We start from the raw sequence: 20,812 nt of genomic DNA on the forward strand, positions 1-20,812 counted from the left end.
GTATGTTATGTTCTTATGTTTACATGTGCTTGTGTGCTGTGAGGAGCTTTTTTTTCGTGTTACCATAGTGTGCTCCTTAGGGAGCACAATGTGGTTGCTGTTTTTTTTTTTTTTTTTATCTCCTACTCTCCCAATGTGTTACCATTTCTTGTTTAACGATGTGAATTTCCCCATTGTGGGACTAATAAAGGATTATCTTATCTTATCTTAAACTCCAAACCTGTATCACCCGGTGTAAAAGCAAAAACCTGCTGCCACTCACTGTCATTAAAGTAATTGAAACTTACCACATTAAAAAGTATTGCTAAGGCTAAATAAAATAATAAATAGATTTTAAAAGATTTTGTGTTTACTGTTGTCTTTATTTTATTTTAAAATAATTTGGAAGATCTGAAATATTTAAATTAGACCAATTACCAAAAACCTTTCCATTCTTATTCACTGTACACAGCATGCAGAATGGAATGTGTGATTATACTCACATTTACTTTTTGAAGTTACACCATATTTTAAAGATAATGTTAGCATTTTATTAAGCAACATATCAGAGCAGGCAGCACATAGAACATTGCATGGATCAATTTTACCAAAAAGAAACCGTCTAAAAATAATATTTGAAATGTGAGCCTAATTATCTTTTATCTACTTAAAATATGACATCAACATTTAAACAAATATAAATCTAAGCAGATAAATCCTTCATACATGCCTATTCAATTTATGTTAGAATGTGAAGGGTTAAATAAAAAAACCCTCTTGCCTTCCTATCAGAATTTAGCCGCCTCAGCTGCAGCTGCCAAAGGACACACATTTCAATCAGAGATTAAATTTAAATAAAAGTAAAATTGACCAATCATATCATCGAGTATACGATACAATACAAGCTTATAAAAAACAATAAAACTAAACTATGGATGTGATGTAATAATTTGATTGATTGATTGATTGAGTACTTTATTAATCCCCGAAGGGAAATTGTGCTGTCACAATAACAATTATGACAAAAAACATCACACAGTGACATTACAATGAGGTAAATAAAGAATAAAAAAATTAGTACAAATGTAAATACAAGTAAGATATAAAATCTAAAAATATACATATATGAAGAAAATAAAATATAATAATATAAAAAAATAATAATATAAAAACATCTAACAGGACAAGAACAAAAGACACTAAAGGGGGGGGGGGAGGGGCTGAAGGTTCAGTTACAGACGTTGTGCAGTTTGAAACTTTTAAATAAAAACAGTACCCTGTGCAAATTGTAAGTTTAATTGTCTTTCCTGGGTGTTATAGCTTCTGCGTCCTTCTCTTGCACCAGTGAGAGTTATTATAGGTAGCCACTGCTGTGGGCAGAAATAACTTCCTATAGCGCTCTTTGTTGCAGCGAAGTTGGCGGAACCTTCCACTAAAGGCACTTTGCTGTTTAATCAGCAGGTCGTGTAACGGGTGTGTGGTATTGTCCATTACGTTGAGCAGCTTGTGCAAAATTCTCTGCTCAATAACCAGCTCTAGGGGCTCCAGAGCAAAACCCAGCACATTTCTCACACAGACAGAAAAAAACAGGATGTAACTGTAATTTAGGAAAATAAAAATATTAGTCTGTTACATACACTATATGGACAAAATATATTGGGACACCACTTCTAATTTTTTTAATTTATGTGGTTTAATTAATCTGTGACACAAAGGAAGTGATATGCTTCCAGCTTCACGGTAGCAGTTTAGGGAAGCCCTTTTCCTGTTCTATCATAAGCTCTATAAAGAATTCACTCCAGTGTTCTGCACAGAGTCCTGACCTCAGTCTTACTCAACAGCTCTGGAATGAACTGGAACATCCAACATCAGCGCCCAGTCATACAAACACTGTCATTATTTGACTGAATGGGCACAAACTCCCACAGACATACTTTAAATTCTTTTGAGATGTCTTCTCAGAATAGTAGCTGTTATAACTGAAAAGATCAAATAGAGCTCACTCTATTGTTTAGAGTTTTAATATAATTTGTTTTTAAAATAGGATAATAGTACAAGCTCACAGTCAGGTGTCCAAATAATTTTGGCTATGTAATGCATTTCAGGGCACAACATTTTTGGTATTTTGTTAAAAACAAATAATTTCACAGATAGCTGGAGAACAAAAGCACAACTGAATTCCAGAATCACAGGAGTAAAATTTGGTCTCTGTTCATTATTTAAATATTTAGGGGGCAAAAATTATTCTCTCACAGATCCCAACCATACTGATATTACACCAATAATCATTCCAGCTGTTCAATGAAGTGTTTGTGTAGCCAGTTTCAACACAGTCCTGATTTCCATCCTGATAATTGGGTTTTCCATCTGACCAGAACCTGAAAACAGAATTTTTATATTTTCAGATCTAAATCTTCAGACGAGCAATACTCAATAACTACATCAAAGAGAAAGTTCAGTTCAGTAATATCTTACCCAGTGTTCAGTGCTGTTCCATCCACCCACATCCACAATCTATCTCTGTCAAAATCACTTAGACCAATCCAAGCCTGGGTAAAACATCTGCTGGTGAAATTCTGTAAACAGAACAAGATAAAATGCTCAGGAGTCCAATAGAAGCACTGTCTGACCAACAGCTCAGTATGTTAACCACTGAGCTTGTCCTTTGGTATAAACTGATACCCTCTCTCACTCGTACCTGTTCCTCTTCGCTGTTAATGATCACCAGATCTGCTCCTCTCTGTATACAGTCCTGTCTGCTCTCATTCCAGCTTTTCTTCTCAGTAGTGATGCTGTAAACACTGGAGTTGAAATATGTACATTCTTGCTCTGGAACATATTTAAAGGAAAAAAAAAAAAAGAAATCTTAACAATTTCACTGTGTTAGATTTGGTTGTTTGCAGTTTACCCAAATAATATGTCAGTGAGAGGAAGGACCCATGTAGGGATTTGAGCTTGATGAAAGCACTTAGTCAGCCACAAGTGTACAAAGAAATGCCTTCAGTTTATTGCTGGCTGAATACCAGTATTCATACTAAAGAATCCTATGAGAAGTGTGTACATAAGAAAAGTGTGTGAAGAAGAACAGAACAGTTTTTGTATTATTTTATTTATTTTATATACAGTAGTCGACTGCATTGTTTCACCTGCACGAGGCGAGTTCATATGTGGATCAGCTTAGTGTATGAAGAGCCACACCCTGATCAACAATATCCCTCGTCTCTGTGCAGGCACCAATCAGCCAGCAGAGGCCGTAACTGCATCAGTTATGAGGTCCCGTCTGGCTCCCACCCTGTATGAACAACAATTCAAATGTTGTTCATGTAGCAGAGCTGAGATTTGAAATGACGAGTTTAAGATGTCAGCTCTGGTGTGTTAGCGTGTTTTACTGCTGCGCCACCTGAGCGCCCAAGTTTGTCTGTTTTGTCAAGTGCAATAAATTGACTTTTACGTAGCAGTACGAAGCTGTAAACTTTATCCTGAAAGTTACTCACGTAGCAAATTCAACTGCTTCCTCATCTGGTCTCTCTCTACAGTCAGGTTGTTGTTATCCGTCTTTAACTGGTCTCTCTCTACAGTCAGGCTATAGTAATCCTTCTTCAACTGGTTTCTCTCCGCAGCCAGGTTGTAGTTATCCGTCTTCAACAGGTTTCTCTCTGCAACCAGGTTGGTATAGATTCCCAGTACTATGATTAATATCAGGAGAAAAACACAGAGGAGCCCCTGATACACCAAAGCCAGTTTGAACCACCAGCTCCCTGCAGTGATAACTCCTGCAACATAGAAGTGCAATGTTGATTAAATTCACTTTAAATGTACTTCATTCTGGTGTTCAGGTATTTAAATACAGTCACATACACTGATAACACGTATACACAATCAATATCAGAAAATAAATAATATGCTTCCAGCTTTGCGCCAATGTTTTGGGGAAGGCTGTCCTGTTCCAGTATGACTCTGTCCCTGTGCACAAAGGCATGGTAAAACAGGGTTTAATGGATTTGATGTGGTAAAACCAGGGTCCTTTACAGAGCCATGAATACATTAGGTATGAATTAGAACACAAACTGCAAGCCAGAACGTAACAGTCTAGGCACAAATTTATACAGTTCCAACTTTTATTGACTAGTTAAGTCAAGTCACTTTTATTTCTATAGCACATTTGAAGTACATCATTGTTGGTCAACATGCTGTACAATAAAATCAAATAACAATAACCAGTGACCATCTTTTCCTGGTCAGGTTATAGACACAACCAGTTGAGATCACAGCTGTGGATTCCCAGAGCCCAGCAGTAAAGGACTGGCATAATATACCACTGCACCACCTAAGCACCCTAAAGACAAGCAATAAATAACAAAATAAAAGAGCTACTGACTGCAGAGCAACACAGAGCAAGAAACTAACAGCTAGCAGTCTTAACTCGAATGCCTGAGATAAGACATTTTTTAATTTACATTTGACTTTTATTGTTATTAATTTATGACAAATGGGAGGCTGTTCCAGAGTCTTGAGGCAGCTACAGAAAATACATTTGAAGCCCATGCAGGTTGGAGGATTGTAGGGCTCATGATGTGAAATGGATAGAGGAGCTCAGAGAAATAGCTCGGGAGCCAAACAAATTGAAACGTAAAAAAACAACAACTTATAAATAAACCTTTAAATTCAGCTCTGTATTTGACTGGAAACCTGTGCAGTGCCGCAGGTATAGCAATAACGCATTTCCCTTTCTTGGTACCAGTCAGGAGCCTTGCAGGAGCCAGGATTCAAACCCAAAATTCAGGCGTGGTTCTTACCGTTACCCCAGACAAGCTTACACGTGAGGTGACAGTTATTTGGACAGCATTGTTCTAACTGAATCCTAAAAATATTGTTTTGCTATCATGTCCAGCAAATTGTAAATAAAGTGATGCGACCTGTCAAGAAAGAAGAGATTGACATGTCTGATGTAGACCCTCCTGAAACAAGAAAAAAAGTGTGTGTGTGTATCACCTGGGTTTGGAGGCTGCTGGTTGTTTCTGGTCGTAGGGGTCTCCACAGTGTTCTCATCCATGTAAGTTTCATTATTTTCATATATGTCCTCACTCATCTCCATTCTGATTCATACAATAATCTGATCTAACAGTCAAATGTTGAAAAACTTTCACACTGAAATCATTTACATTTAAAGCTTCATCAGTTCTGGTGTTAGTCGAAGTGTTCGTGATGCTCTCCAGCCTGAACTGACTCTGTGTGGTGATGATGATGATGATGGCTTTATATTAGCTATACAGAGAGTTACAGATAAAATTTTATTGTCAGCAGAAGCTAATCTGACTGTATTTGTGTTTGTTTGTGTTTGTTTGTGTAGGTCTTTGTGTACATTAATAGAAATAATTTGCTGAATTCTGAGGAAATTTCCAGAGAAACGCAAGTGACGCTGTATGAAAATACTCAACACAACAGAACAGCACAGATGAATGTGATTACAGAGTTATTTATTTGTACAGTATAATCTGCTGTTTATTATTCTAGTTACAGTGCTGTGAAAAAGTATTTGCCCCTCTTCAGTTTCTAATAGTTTTTGCTAACTTGTCAAATGTAAATGCTTCAGATCTGCCAACTAATTACACACAGCACCAGAAAACACAATGTTCCATGTATTAAATATAAAAATAAACTCCAAATCTGTATCACGTGTAAAAGCAAAAACCCGGTGCCACTCACTGTCATTAAAGTCATTAAAGTCATTGAAACTTACCAGACTAAAAAGCATCACTAAGGCTAAATAAAATAATAAATATATTTTAAAGCTGTATTTTGTGTTTACTGTTGTCTTTATTTTATTTTAAAATCATTTGGAAGATCTGAAACATTTAAATGTGACCAAAAACTTTTCCATACTTATTCACAGTATGTTCACAGTATGCAGTATGGAATGTGTAATTATACTCACGTTACACTACACTGTAAAAAGGAGACTGTGAAATGTACAGTAACTTGCTGGCAGCAATTAGCCGGTAAGTTGCTGTAATAAATTTTACAGTACACATACTGTAATATTTATTACAGTAATAATCACAGTACTGTAGCTCTTATTACAGTAATTTCACATTACTGTAACCTATTACAGCAGTAATCACTTTACTGTAATTGTTATCACAGTAATGCAGTCTTTTAATTACAGCAAATATCAGACTACTTTAAAGGCATTACAGCATTTAACACCAAAATAATATTCGAAAAATAACTATACATTGTAAAAATTAAGACACTTTGTAACAAAAAATCATTTATTGAATTTAAACATTTTAAAACATGTTTTTGAAAATACATAGATAATTAAATAAATAAATTCATATTTTTGTAAACACTGCTGTTCTGAACAAAACTATAAAAATGTGCAAGTGCTTTGTTTTACATTTGCTAGAATCCACATCTTGGGCTAAAGTTTTCTTTCCTGCACTGTAAAGATAAAACAAGGAATTACTGTTACTGCTGTAGAAATTGATATACAAGACTGGAGACTATGACAGTTTTGTTAATTCCTAACCTCCCATTAGAGATATTACATTAATAAACACATTCTACTATTAAAAATGTGCTGTTTAAAATTCTTACCTGTTTTGGTAATGTTATGAACGCTGGCTCTCTAGTGTATCACTTTTGGCTAGACCATTAGCTAGTTGTTTATCAACTGGCCGATTAGTTCTATGTTTAGTGAGCTAGCTCGCTTTCTGTCTTGATAGCGTTTTAAAAGAGTAGGTGACTATTATCAAGTAATTCTAATTTCTGTACCTGTTACTGATGATATAAAGATGTCTTTCTGTCTGAGTGATAAAAAAAACACTAATATTTGTGTTAGATATAATGCAAACTGTACTATTACCAAAGACGGATTATTGTTTAAACTGACAGAAAAAGAAAAATCCCGCTTAAATTTACCGTATTGTGATTCACAGCAGAAATATGCTTACTGTAGAATTCACCCACCACTGAATCTTGACCATGATCCTTTGCAGATCTACAGTAAAATGCTGTGTACAGGTTCTACAGTAAGAATTTGATCATTTTACAGTAGTAATACTGTAAAAACTACAGAAATTTGTTACAGTGTACCTTTTTAAAATAATATTAGCATTTCATTAACATATCACAGCAGGCAGCACAGAAAACATTGCATTAATTTCTCCAGAAAGAAACTGTCTAAAAATAATATTTTTAGATAATAATATTGTACCAGACTACTCCACCCCATGTGTAAGAAGGAGCGCTACCACAGGTCCTTCATTTCAGCATCCATCAGTGCTTACAACAGTAATAATATGTAATAATGTCACTCATACCTAATCTTACATGTTCATAGCATGGTGCATTATGTAACTTATTTACAATAAGTGCAATACGTAATATATTTTGCAAATCTGAATGTATGTATTATTTTTTAGATATTTTAGAGTAAATAACTACACACTATGTGTGTAGTATTTTCACTTAGTTGTATTTTTTTCAGTTTTTTTCTGTCTTCATACTGCTGTAACAAGTTAAAGTCTTTTTTGAAATGTAAGCCATTCTAATTATCTTTTATCTACTTAAAATATGACAATCAACATTTGAACAAATACTAATTTAAGCAGATAAATCAATCATACATGCCTATTCAATTTATGTTAGAATGTGAAGAGTTAAATCAAAAAAGCCTCTTGCTTTCCTATCAGAATTTAGCCGCTGTTGCTGCTGAATTACACACAGTTCAGAGATCAAATTTAAATGATAGTAAAATTGACTAATCATATCATCATGATACAACACAAGCTAATAAAAAGCAATAAAACTAAACTGTGGATGTGATTTAATAATTTATCTCAGACAGAAAAACACATGATGTAATTGGACCTTAGGAAAGTAAAAATGTTAGACTATTACATACACTATATGGTCAAAAATATTGGGACACCCCTTCTAATTTTTGAATGTATGTGGTTTTGGGAAGGTCCTTTCCTGTTCCAGCATGACTGTACCCCTGTGCACAAAACAAGCTCTATAAAGACATGAAGCTCGGTTTATAGAAACTTCAGTGACCTGAACAGAGACCTGACCTCAAACACCCACAGACATAATTAAGTAATTCTTGTGAGAAGCCTTCTCAGAGGAGTAGCTGAAAAGATCACACAGAGGTGAGTCGGTTTTAAAACCATTTGTTTTGAAATGGGATTTCCAACAAGCTTACAGTCAAAACAAATAATTTTACTAACAACTGGAGGACATTTACATTTAATTACTCAAGTCAGAGGAATAAAATTTGGTCTCGATTCATTAATGACACATTTAGGGGCTAAAATTTTCTCTCACAAATCCCAACAACAGAGAAGTCACAGGGAAAATCATTCCAGTTCTTCAATGGATATTTTGCTTTCTCATAGCCAGTTGCAACACAGTCCTCATTTCCACCATAACTATTGGGTTCTCCGTCCCACCAGAACCTGAAAACAGAATGTTTATATCAGACACGAGTAATAATCAATAACTACATCAAAGAGAAAGTTCAGTTCAGTTCAGTAATATTTTACCCAGTGTTCAGTGCTGTTCCATCCACCCACATCCACTTTCCTTCTCTGTCTATATCGTTTAGACCAATCCAAGCCTGGGTTTTAGGAAAACATCCGCTGATGAAATTCTGTAAACAGCACAAGATAAAATGCTCAGGAGTCCAACAGTGACACTTTCTGACCAGCAGCCCAGTATGTTAACCACTGAGCCACCACTGTTCTTGTAAGTAATTGAACAGGTGAGTGTGTGCTGACCTGTAATGGACTGACACTGTCCAAGATATCATGGATTTATTTATCTTCTGTAACCACTTCCTGCTGGGCTGAAGTACCTGGAGTCTGTCCTAACAACACTGAACTCAGGGTGGAAGTGCCAATCCAGCGAAGGTCAACACGCTTATCTGTTCACTAACATTTAGTGCACTTTAAAGTAGCCATTTCACCTACTGGCAGTTTGTTGGTGGGAAGACATTAGTGTACCTCATATCTACACAGAAGGAGAGTAACTAGATTACTAGTAGCTAGAGTAACTAGATGTGACACTACAACCCAGTTCTCTTTGATCCTGAAGAATCAGCATTAACACCACCTACCGAGCCACCATGCCATAGTGAATAGGTTGTTCTTTAATGCCAATATAAACAAGACGTGAGAAACGTGACTTCCTGCTTTTTTATCCACATAATCAAAACCAAACTTTTCTGAAGCACACTAGCCTCTAATCCTATGGTGTCAAAAAGCTCTTTTGACTGTAAGCATTTACATTTTCAGCATTTAGCAGACGTCCAAAGCGACTTACATTACAATTACAGTATACAGTCTGAGCAATTGAGGGTTATGGGCCTTGCTTAAGGGCCCAACAGTGACAACCTGGCAGTGGTGGGGCTTGAACCAGTGACCTTCTAATTACTAATCTAGCTCCTTAACCACTGCTTGTAAGCAGTTTCATTTATGCTCCAGCAACCTTTAATTCAGAGGTGTCAAACTCATTTTCACAGAGGGCCACATCTGCATTATGGTGACTCTCAAAGGGCCGATTGTAACGTATCCTGCTGTGATTGCAGACTTTTAAGTCTTGTACAGTTTGTTGTTTTTCTTGGAGGCTAAATTCTGTGTTTGGTGTCAAAATGCCAAATTTATTCTGTATATTTATAATGTATATCTACATTTATATTGTTCTCCTGTACCACAGACACGCCTCATAACACAAGAGATGCTTTGAATCACTGTGTCGATGCTTGATTTGTTCTACAGTGATCACATGACCAATGACGTCTGAAGCTTCATTTCGGCACACAACTACAGGGGTTGGACAAAATAACTGAAACACCTGGTTTTAGACCACAATAATTTATTAGTATGGTGTAGGGCCTCCTTTTGCGGCCAATACAGCGTCAATTCGTCTTGGAAATGACATATACAAGTCCTGCACAGTGGTCAGAGGGATTTTAAGCCATTCTTCTTGCAGGATAGTGGCCAGGTCACTACGTGATGTTGGTGGAGGAAAACGTTTCCTGACTCGCTTCTCCAAAACACCCCAAAGTGGCTCAATAATATTTAGATCTGGTGACTGTGCAGGCCATGGGAGATGTTCAACTTCACTTTCATGTTCATCAAACCAATCTTTCACCAGTCTTGCTGTGTGTATTGGTGCATTGTCATCCTGATACACGGCACCGCCATTGGATGCACATGGTCCTTCAGAATGGTTCGGTAGTCCTTGGCAGTGACGCGCCCATCTAGCACAAGTATTGGGCCAAGGGAATGCCATGATATGGCAGCCCAAACCATCACTGATCCACCCCCATGCTTCACTCTGGGCATGCAACAGTCTGGGTGGTACGCTTCTTTGGGGCTTCTCCACACCGTAACTCTACCGGATGTGGGGAAAACAGTAAAGGTGGACTCATCAGAGAACAATACATGTTTCACATTGTCCACAGCCCAAGATTTGCGCTCCTTGCACCATTGAAACCGACGTTTGGCATTGGCACGAGTGACCAAAGGTTTGGCTATAGCAGCCCGGCCGTGTATATTGACCCTGTGGAGCTCCCGACGGACAGTTCTGGTGGAAACAGGAGAGTTGAGGTGCACATTTAATTCTGCCGTGATTTGGGCAGCCGTGGTTTTATGTTTTTTGGATACAATCCGGGTTAGCACCCGAACATCCCTTTCAGACAGCTTCCTCTTGCGTCCACAGTTAATCCTGTTGGATGTGGTTTGTCCTTCTTGGTGGTATGCTGACATTACCCTGGATACCGTGGCTCTTGATACATCACAAAGACTTGCTGTCTTGGTCACAGATGCGCCAGCAAGACGTGCACCAACAATTTGTCCTCTTTTGAACTCTGGTATGTCACCCATAATGTTGTGTGCATTGCAATATTTTGAGCAAAACTGTGCTCTTACCCTGCTAATTGAACCTTCACACTCTGCTCTTACTGGTGCATTGTGCAATTAATGAAGATTGGCCACCAGACTGGTCCAATTTAGCCATGAAACCTCCCACACTAAAATGACAGGTGTTTCAGTTATTTTGTCCAACCCCTGTACGTGACTGCTTCAGGGAAAGATCCAAAAGCAGCAAATCCTGGTGCGCACTTCTAGGGTAGTTTTTGAATATATTAACATTTATAATAACATGACAAAGTGAAAGCAGCAACAATGTGAAAGAATTACAACAGTATAGTTTTTCAAGTGTGCCTTATTAAGATGTGTTCTGAGTGTATTCTATATTTATTCTATATATATTACTGTTTTATGTGTTGTAATAAAATACATTATTCAGCCATTAAAGTTTTCTACCAAACCATGAATGTATGAACACCTGAGCAATGACATTTTTAAGACTTTTAAGATTAGTTTTATCAGTTGCTTTTGTTTAAACATCAAATGTCATGTTTTTTAATGCATTGGAACACAGTTTTAAAAGCTGTAAAAAAGGATCCCTTGTCCACTAGATACACAAAGCACTTTAATGTTTTGGCCACCAGATGTCGCTGATGTGCACTGTGTTATAAAGCTTCGAGTAATGAACCTTTTTTCAATACAGTTAGGAGAAAAGCTTCAGTAAGCTTTGGTTTGCCATCACTACTAATTGCTATAGTAACGTAACAACCGTATTTAATTAAGGAATTACGGAAAATTCCTAACTGAAATGCTGTAACATACTCGCTAAACATTTACAAACAATTGAGAATATAAACGTCTACTACTGTACTTACAGACGATGATTCTGTATCGGATTGCAAGAGAATTAACTTCTATTTATTATTGTTTACGCTACTGACTACGCTTCCCTGTGTTTTTTTGCAGCTAAAACTTTGTGTAAAGGCACAGGTGTCTTATTAAATTATAAGTGCGTCTCTGTAACGACTTGAACTATCATTGTCTATCGTAGTCTTTTAAGCTCTCGGGCGCCACATAAAATGACATGGCGGGCCTTGAGTTTGACACCCCTGCTTGAATTCATATATATCTTCGCTTGGTCAGAATTTGATCAGCTGTAGATTTTTTTTTCAAATTATTTATTTAGTTCCATGTTTTCTGTTCTGTGTTTTATCGCCTCCTGTGATTCACCACAGACTTGTGATCCTTTATATGATGTGTTTACCAGCAGTAATGTTCTCTAATGTTTTAGAAGATTGTTGTTTGGTGTAAATTAATAACCTCTCTCACTCGTACCTGTTCCTCTTTGCTGTCAATGATCACCAGATCTGCTCCTCTCTGTTTACAGTCCTGTCTGCTCGCACTCCAGCTTTTCTTCTCTGTAGTGATGCTGTAAACACTGGACTTGAAATATGTACATCTCTGCTCTACAACAGATTTACAGACATAAAAAAGAATTAGGTTCAGCTTTTTTGGGGGTGGGGTAAGTTTCCTTATTTGCTTTTGTCTATTTTTTGTCTATTGCTTTTGTCTATTTAAAATGGAGCAAACATTATATTAAATTTGATAAAACATTATATAGGTCTATGTAATAAAATCCTTATTTCCCAGAGGTCACCTGTGTAAGAATGTAATTCCACTGGGAACGTATATTGAACACAAGTATTCTAAAATTTACCAAACAGGTCAACTGACAGGCAGTAACTGGACATAAATTGGACATTGGACTTTGTAAGGGACATGAATGTCTCTGCAGTCCTGGGACTTTGTTGATTTTGGCAAATGATCTTATTGTGTGACTGAAAGATCAATTAAAAATCCTCAGGTTTGTTGGCTTCTTTTTTTTGACTACAGCCTTTAACTTTATGCTGATGTAAAGCTTGCTTGGCTGAGGACAGTGACACCTATGTTTTTTCTGTTTCTGGATTACATTTGCCGATGATTATATTTACAAGTGTGACATTTAGTGGACGCCTTCATCCAATGCAACTTGCAATTAAGACTGAATATAACAGAGGGTTAAGAGCCTCACTTAAGGGTCCAACAGTGCCAGCTTGGAGCTTTCTGATGACTAGTCCAGTATCTCAACCACTGAGCTACTGCTGAGGCTTTTTTGAGGCTTTTAAACCAAACACAGTATCCTAAAAACATGGTGGTGGTAGTATTATGCTCTTAATAAGAAGAGAAGAAATAAGAAGAAACTATTTTTGTTAAAGCAGCTATATGACACCAACCCCAGCTATAAAATCCCACTGTGACTTCTGATAACAGGTCTTTTTATGGCCTAAAATCTTTAATAAAGTATTTACTTACCAAGGTAGGAAACCACACTTTGACATTTATCATTCTTCTTCTGTAACTGGTCTTTCTCCATGGACAGGGTTTTGTAACTTGTCTGTAACTGGTCTTTCTCTATGGTCAGGGTTTTGTAACTTGTCTGTAACTGGTCTTTCTCTATGGTCAGGGTTTTGTAACTTGTCTGTAACTGGTCTTTCTCTATGGTCAGGGTTTTGTAACTTGTCTGTAACTGGTCTTTCTCTATGGTCAGGGTTTTGTAACTTGTCTGTAACTGGTCTTTCTCTATGGTCAGGGTTTTGTAACTTGTCTGTAACCGGTCTTTCTCTATGGTCAGGGTTTTGTAACTGGCCTGTAACTGGTCTTTCTCTATGGTCAGGTTTTTGTAACTGGTCTGAAACTGGTCCTTCTTTACAGCCAGTACTATGATGACGGCCAGCAGGAGAACACAGAACAGTAACAAGCCCACTGTAATACCTCTGTATAATCTGCTTCCTGCAGTCTCACAGCCTAGAGAAGAAGAGACACCAGGGCACGTTTAGTCATATCCATCAGTGAGCTCCACATGTAGTTAAACATTTAAGACTAAATATATGACAAGATAATAAAAGTGTTTACACATTATAAATTTCAGCTTCTCTTACCATATAGAAGCACTTTGTAGTTTTACAATTACTGACTGTAGTCCATCTGTTTCTCTACATACCTTTTTAGCCTGCTTTCACCATGTTCTTTAAATGGTCAGGACCCCACAGGGCCACTACAGAGTAGGTATTATTTAGGTGGTGGATGATTCTCAGCACTGCAGTTACACTGACATGGTGGTGGTGTGTTAGTGTGTGTTGTGCTGGTATGAGTGGATCAGACATGGCAGTGCTGCTAGAGTTTTTAAACACCTCACTGTCACTGCTGGACTGAGAATAGTCCACCAACCAAAAATATCCAGCCAACTGCTCTGTGGGCAGCGTCCTGTGACCACTGATGAAGGTCTAGAAGATGACCGACTCAAACAGCAGCAATAGATGAGCGATCGTCTCTGACTTTACATCTACAAGGTGGACCGACTAGGTAGGAGTGTCTAATAGAGTGGACAGTGAGTGGACACGGTATTTAAAAACTCCAGCAGCGCTGCTGTGTCTGATCCACTCACACAACACACACTAACACACCACCACCATGTCAGTGTCACTGCAGTGCTGAGAATGAGCCACCACCTAAATAATACCTGCTCTGTGGTAGTCCTGTGGGGGTTCTAACCACTGAAGAACAGGGTAAAAGCAGGTTCAAAAAGTATGTCAAAAAACAGATGGACTACAGTCAGTAATTGTAGAACTACAAAGTGCTTCTATATGGTAAGTGGAGCCGATAAAATGGACAGTAAGTATAGAAACAAGGAGGTGGTTTTAATGTTATGGCTGATCAGTGTATAAACAGGTTTGCCTGAGCCTCCTTAAAATAGCAGAGCAGTGACCACAGATGCTAATATGTAGGTAAATGTACTCTCTACCAGCGCTCAAGTGGCACTGTGGTAAATTTTGCAAGCCCACTACCACTTAGATCCATGGTTGGAATCCACAGCAGTGTTATCAGTCCTCATGTGTCTACACACATAATTGGCTCTGTCTGAGGGTGGGGCAGGAAAACCGGACCAGACACGACACTGACCAGGATAAAGCCATGATAAAACATGAAAAACATTTTTATGTCATCTTTCTTTTAAATAATGAACATTCAATGGTGTCTTCTTCAAACCAGCCATGAACAGCTTCAAACCTTTCCACTTTTTGTCGTGATTTATTAAGGCAATGCATTATTTTGTATGATTGATGACCTGATGTGATGGGGGTTTGCAGATATGTTGTTCTAATCATATTAATCGTATTTATCTAATCGTATTATTTGGCTCAAAGATGTTATGACATTATTTAAAAAAATCTTATATAACCCAGCTCAAAATCATGGAGAGCAAACCAGCCTTTAAACAAAAAGTTCATTCTGAAGTGATCATTACTGCACCCTCACAGTAGTCCCATTTCAAAATGCCCTCAATATGGACAATCACTTCAGTTTGGACCGTAGAATTTCTGGCCTTTTGGTTTAATGTTTCTAGACTGTTTGATTTTCATTAAAAACCACACAGCCGCTACCACACTATTGAAAACGAGACCACACAGAAAAGGAGAAGCACGACTTTTAAATGATTACTGATCATAATATGACGGCTCGGTGGTGCATGTTAAATGTGTTGCCTGTGCAATGAAACATGTGAGTGCAAACTCACAGCCTCACCCAGGAAACTAGCTGTTCTGTTTTTGATTATGTGTCAAGGCCAGTCTGCTGTTTTTAACAGTTTTTGGATAATTTAGATGCTTAGTGATGTTGTAGACAGTTCAATAATCTAAAGTTATTTTACTTTTATCCAAATCAACAACAGTCGCACCCATACATAATGCAAGCAATTGAGAATTAAGGGCCCTGCTTAGGGGCTCAACAGTAGCAACCAGGCAGTGGTGGGGTTTGAACCAGTGACCTTCCAAATATCAGTCCAGTACCTTAACCGCTGAGCTACCACTGATTAACTTTGGAACCTTCTTAGTTATTATGACTGACTACAGCTGCTGACAATTAGTGCAGTGGGTAACTATCGCCTTACAGCAGGACAGATCCAGGGCTGAGTTCCCCGGCCGGGCGGCCAGCAGCCTTTCTGTGTGGAGTTTTCATGTTCCCCCGGTGTCCAAAGTTCCTTACAAGTTCACTTCTGAGTTTATTAATAGCTGCTTAAATACAATTTACATAAAGAATACTAAGAAATAAATCACTGTTTACTGCACCTGAGTTCTTATTCTGGTCACTTCTGGTGCTGCTGGTCTGCGGTTTGTTCTCATTTATATAAATGTCTTCATGGGAATTTTTGTCGTTCTCTAAATTAAATCTTTCATCTGTAGTAACTTCAACATTTGCATAAATTTCCTCGCAAATCTCCATTTTACTGTATCAGCCCGGAGGTCCTCAGGTCTATATGATTCTCTTCTGTTAGAATTGTGTGTCTGTGTGCGCTAATGCTGATTTCTGTGATGCTTTAGGAGGAAGGAAGTTAGAATGCTGCAAGTATTAGTGTTAAAATGTTGAGCTACAGAAACGTCTCCATAACTGGCAGCTTAATTTGCCCTTTTTTTGTTCATTTTGCTAATTTTGGCTAATTCTAATACTACAGTGAAACATGGTGGTGGCAGCATCATGAAATATGCTGCATTTCACTGCCAGTTGTACTTGTATAGGTATGTGACAAATAAACCTTGATTTGATTTTGATTTCACTTAAGCTCCAGCAGCCTTTAATTTACAGCAGATGATTGGTTGGGCTTTGCTTGCTCAGAATTTGATCAGTATCAACTGTGTAAATTTTTTCAAATTATTAATTTTGTTTTATGTTATCTGTGTTTTATTGCTTCTTGTGATTCATCACAGACTTGTGATCCTTTATATGATGTGTTTACAAGCAGTAATGTTCTCTAATGTTTTAAAAGATTGTTGTTTGGTATAAATTGACATCCTCTCTCGCTTGTACCTGTTCCTCTTCCGTCAATGATCACCAGATCTGCTCCTCTCTGTATACAGTCCTGTCTGCTCGTGCTTCAGCTTTTCTCTGTAGTGATGCTGTAAACACTGGACTTGAAACATATCCATTCTTGCTCTAAAACATATTTATAGACATAAAAAAATTTGGTTAAATTAATTTTTTCCTGTTGTCTATTTGATGGAAGTAAAATGCATCTTATTGTGTGACTGATTGGAAGATCAATTAAAAAAAAAGTTTAGGTTTGTTTGGCTGAGGACAATTACACCTATGGTTTTTCTGTTTCTGAATTACATTTGTCGCTGATTATATTAACATTTATCGGACGCCTTTATCCGACGCGACTTGCAATAATGACAATACAAAACAGGGTTAAGAGCCTCGCTTAAGGGTCCAACAGTGCCAGCTTGGAGCTTTCTGATGACTAGTCCAGTATCTCAACCACTGAGCAAACACTGTATTATAGTAGAGTTTTGTGCCAACATAGGAAGTTTGGCGGAGAAAATGTGAGGCTTTTAAACCAAACAACACAGTACCATAAAAACATGGTGGTGGTAGTATTATGCTCTGGGAGCATATCCATCAGTGAGCTTCACATGCAGTTAAACATTAAATACTTAAATATATGACAAGGATAATAAAACTGTTTACACATTATGAATTGAACACTGTGACTACTGAATAGTTTAAAAATGTGATTACATGTGTGATTGATTAAAATGCTCAACACACAGTAATTTACATTAATATAAACAGGTTTGCCTGAGTCTCCTTAAAATAGCAGAGCAGTGACCACAGGTGCTAATATGTAGGTAAATGTACTCTCTCTACTAGAGGTCTAGTGGCACTGTGGTAAATTTTGTTGGAAATTTTGCAAGCCCACTACCACTAAGATCCATGGTTGGAATCCACAGCAGTGTTATCAGCTGTCATGTGTCTACACACATAATTGGCTCTGTCTGAGGGTGGGGGATTGTTGAGGCCCCACAATGGTTTGGTGTCCAGTTTGTCACACGCGGGCAATGACAGGCAAGGGAGGCGGACACAAACACAGAGATGTATAACACAAATGTTTATTGTGGGACAGTATACATAACCGAGCTAGAAACCTGGAGTTAGAAACCCGGAGCTAGAAACACGGAACTAGAAACCCGGAGCTAGAAACCCGGAGCTTAGAAACCTGGAGCTAGAAACCTGGAGCTAGAAACCTGGAGCTAGAAACCCGAAGTAAGAAACCCGGAGCTAGAAACCCGGAGCTAGAAACCCGGAGCTAGAAACCCGAAGTAAGAAACCTGGAGCTAGAAACCTGGAGCTAGAAACCTGAAGTAAGAATCCTGGAGCTAGAAACCTGGAGCTAGAACCCTGGAGTAAGAAACCTGGAGCTAGAAACCTGAAGTAAGAAACCTGAAGCTAGAAACCTGAAGTAAGAAACCTGGAGCTAGAAACCTGGAGCTAGAAACCTGGAGCTAGAAACCTGGAGCTAGAAACCAAGCAAAAGCCAAAATTGTTCCCAAAGACTGTTTTACAGCTCCTCTCTTATATAAGGAGCAGCTGGAGCTAATTAGTCCAGGAAACCAATCATGAGCTGGGGCGTGGCAGGAGACTGAATGTGCTCAGGGAGAGGGCACATAGGAGCACACAGAGGCTCCACTCATTACACAGTTACTGCATTGTGTCCAGTGATTCCAGGAAAACTGTACCCAACGTGACAAAAACCAAAATAAAGCCATGATAAAACTATTTTATTTTTATTTTTTATGTCATCTTCCTTTTACATATAATGAATGTGCCATGGTGTCTTCTTCCTCTCAAGGTTGGAGTCTGGTTCCTCATAAGGTTTCTTCCTGTATTTTTAATTTTTAATTTTCAACAGGGGTTTTTGGTCTGTTGATTGCTGGATTCTGTAAAGTTGCTTTAAGACAATGTCCGCTAAAAAAGATTAGATTCGATTTGATTCAACCCAAGGAAGTACAGAGCCAAGAAAATGCAGCAGCATCTAACCAGAAGTGCAAGCTAGAGATTATTTATATATATTACAGTTAAATTGCAGAAGTGACCAGATAAGTAAAAAAGTGCTTTACAAATACATTTGACTTGACTAGACTCTTCTTTGTCCAGCCATGAACAGCTTCAAATGTTCCTACTAATTAGGCAAAGCATTATTTTGTATAACTGATTATGTGATGTGATGGGTGTTTGCAGAATCTAATCGTTCTATTTGATTCAGAGACAGTATGACATTACTCAAAAATCTCTTATTCAATTTTATATGAGCAAAAAAATCAGCCTTGTGGAAGTAACTAGCCTTTAAACAAACAAACAAACAAAACAAAAAAACAGAATGCAACATTACAATTTTAAAAGAAGGCCCTCAATATGTACAATCACTTCAGTTTGGAGCGTGGATGTGTGCCTGCTAATTTCTGACAGCACAATACCTTAATGTTTAATATTTAATAAAAACCACACAGCCGCTACCACACTATTGAAAACAAGACCACACAGAAAAGAAGAAGCACGACTTTAAATCTAAACAAACTCACAGCCTCACTCAGGAAGCTAGCTGTTTTATTTTTGAATGTGTGTCAAAGCCAATAAATTCTGCAGTTTTGGGACAATTTATTTATCAAACACTTTTATCCAAATCAACAGCAGTTGCACCCATATACGTATAATGCAAGCAACTGAGAATTAATGGCCTCAACAAGGGGCTCAACAGTAGCAGCCAGGCAGTGGTGGGGTTTGAACCAGTGACCTTCCAAATATCAGTCCAGTACCTAAACCACTGAGGTACCACTGTCTAACATTGGAGTCTTAGTTATTATGACTGACTACAGCTGCTGACAGTTGGGTAGCGCTTTTCCTTAATTTTGTTATACCTGGTATAATGACAACAAAGATATTCTGATTCTGATTCTATCTCCTCACAGCAGGACAGAGCCGGGGTTTAGTTCCCCACCGTGCGGCCAGCGTCTTTTTTGTGTGAAGTTTGCATGTTCCCCCTGTGTCCAAAGCCTCCTAAAATATAGGATCATCTTCATGATCTTGTTCCTTATGATTTAACTTCTGAGTTTATTAATAGCTGCTTAAATACAATTTACATGCAGAAAACTGAGAAAGAGATTTCTGGTCACTTCTGGTGCTGCCGGTCTGCAGTTTTTCCTCATTTACAGTGTATCACAAAAATGAGTACACCCCTCACATTTCTGCAGATATTTAAGTATATCTTTTCATGGGACAACACTGACAAAATGACACTTTGACACAATGAAAAGTAGTCTGTGTGCAGCTTATATAACAGTGTAAATTTATTCTTCCCTCAAAATAACTCAATATACAGCCATTAATGTCTAAACCACCGGCAACAAAAGTGAGTACACCCCTAAGAGACTACACCCCTAAATGTCCAAATTGAGCACTGCTTGTCATTTTCCCTCCAAAATGTCATGTGATTTGTTAGTGTTACTAGGTCTCAGGTGTGCATAGGGAGCAGTTGTGTTCAATTTAGTAGTACAGCTCTCACACTCTCTCATACTGGTCACTGAAAGTTCCAACATGGCACCTCATGGCAAAGAACTCTCTGAGGATCTTAAAAGACGAATTGTTGCGCTACATGAAGATGGCCAAGGCTACAAGAAGATTGCCAACACCCTGAAACTGAGCTGCAGCACAGTGGCCAAGATCATCCAGCGTTTTAAAAGAGCAGGTTCCACTCAGAACAGACCTTGCGTCGGTCGTCCAAAGAAGCTGAGTGCACGTGCTCAGCGTCACATCCAACTGCTGTCTTTGAAAGATAGGCGCAGGAGTGCTGTCAGCATTGCTGCAGAGATTGAAAAGGTGGGGGGTCAGCCTGTCAGTGCTCAGACCATACGCCGCACACTACATCAAATTGGTCTGCATGGCTGTCACCCCAGATGGAAGCCTCTTCTGAAGTCTCTACACAAGAAAGCCCGCAAACAGTTTGCTGAAGACATGTCAACAAAGGACATGGATTACTGGAACCATGTCCTATGGTCTGATGAGACCAAGATTAATTTGTTTGGTTC

The 20,812-nt window shown here is 38.2% G+C and overlaps 1 protein-coding gene and 1 long non-coding RNA gene across 2 annotated transcripts in view; both read right to left on the reverse strand.

Annotated features, from left to right (window-relative positions):
* Positions 1-1,037: 1,037 nt before the first annotated feature.
* Positions 1,038-20,812, reverse strand: part of LOC134327092 (C-type lectin domain family 4 member M-like) — a 37,422-nt gene continuing 17,647 nt past the window's right edge. The window contains exons 4-9 of the mRNA XM_063009173.1: positions 13,233-13,613; positions 8,555-8,563; positions 3,474-3,635; positions 2,678-2,808; positions 2,455-2,555; positions 1,038-2,357 (exon numbers count right to left, since the gene is read on the reverse strand). Of these exons, the coding sequence (XP_062865243.1) occupies positions 2,207-2,357; positions 2,455-2,555; positions 2,678-2,808; positions 3,474-3,635; positions 8,555-8,563; positions 13,233-13,613 (935 nt within the window). The 3' untranslated portion in view covers positions 1,038-2,206. The remainder of the gene's footprint in view (positions 2,358-2,454; positions 2,556-2,677; positions 2,809-3,473; positions 3,636-8,554; positions 8,564-13,232; positions 13,614-20,812) is intronic.
* Positions 8,763-12,586, reverse strand: LOC134326644 (uncharacterized). Its single transcript, XR_010014550.1, has 3 exons — positions 12,514-12,586; positions 12,192-12,322; positions 8,763-8,994 (listed from the first exon to the last, which is right to left on the reverse strand). It is a non-coding gene; the product is annotated as an uncharacterized LOC134326644 (long non-coding RNA).

This window comes from Trichomycterus rosablanca, chromosome 14 (genome assembly GCF_030014385.1).
Source record: "Trichomycterus rosablanca isolate fTriRos1 chromosome 14, fTriRos1.hap1, whole genome shotgun sequence".
Lineage (NCBI taxonomy): Eukaryota > Metazoa > Chordata > Actinopteri > Siluriformes > Trichomycteridae > Trichomycterus > Trichomycterus rosablanca.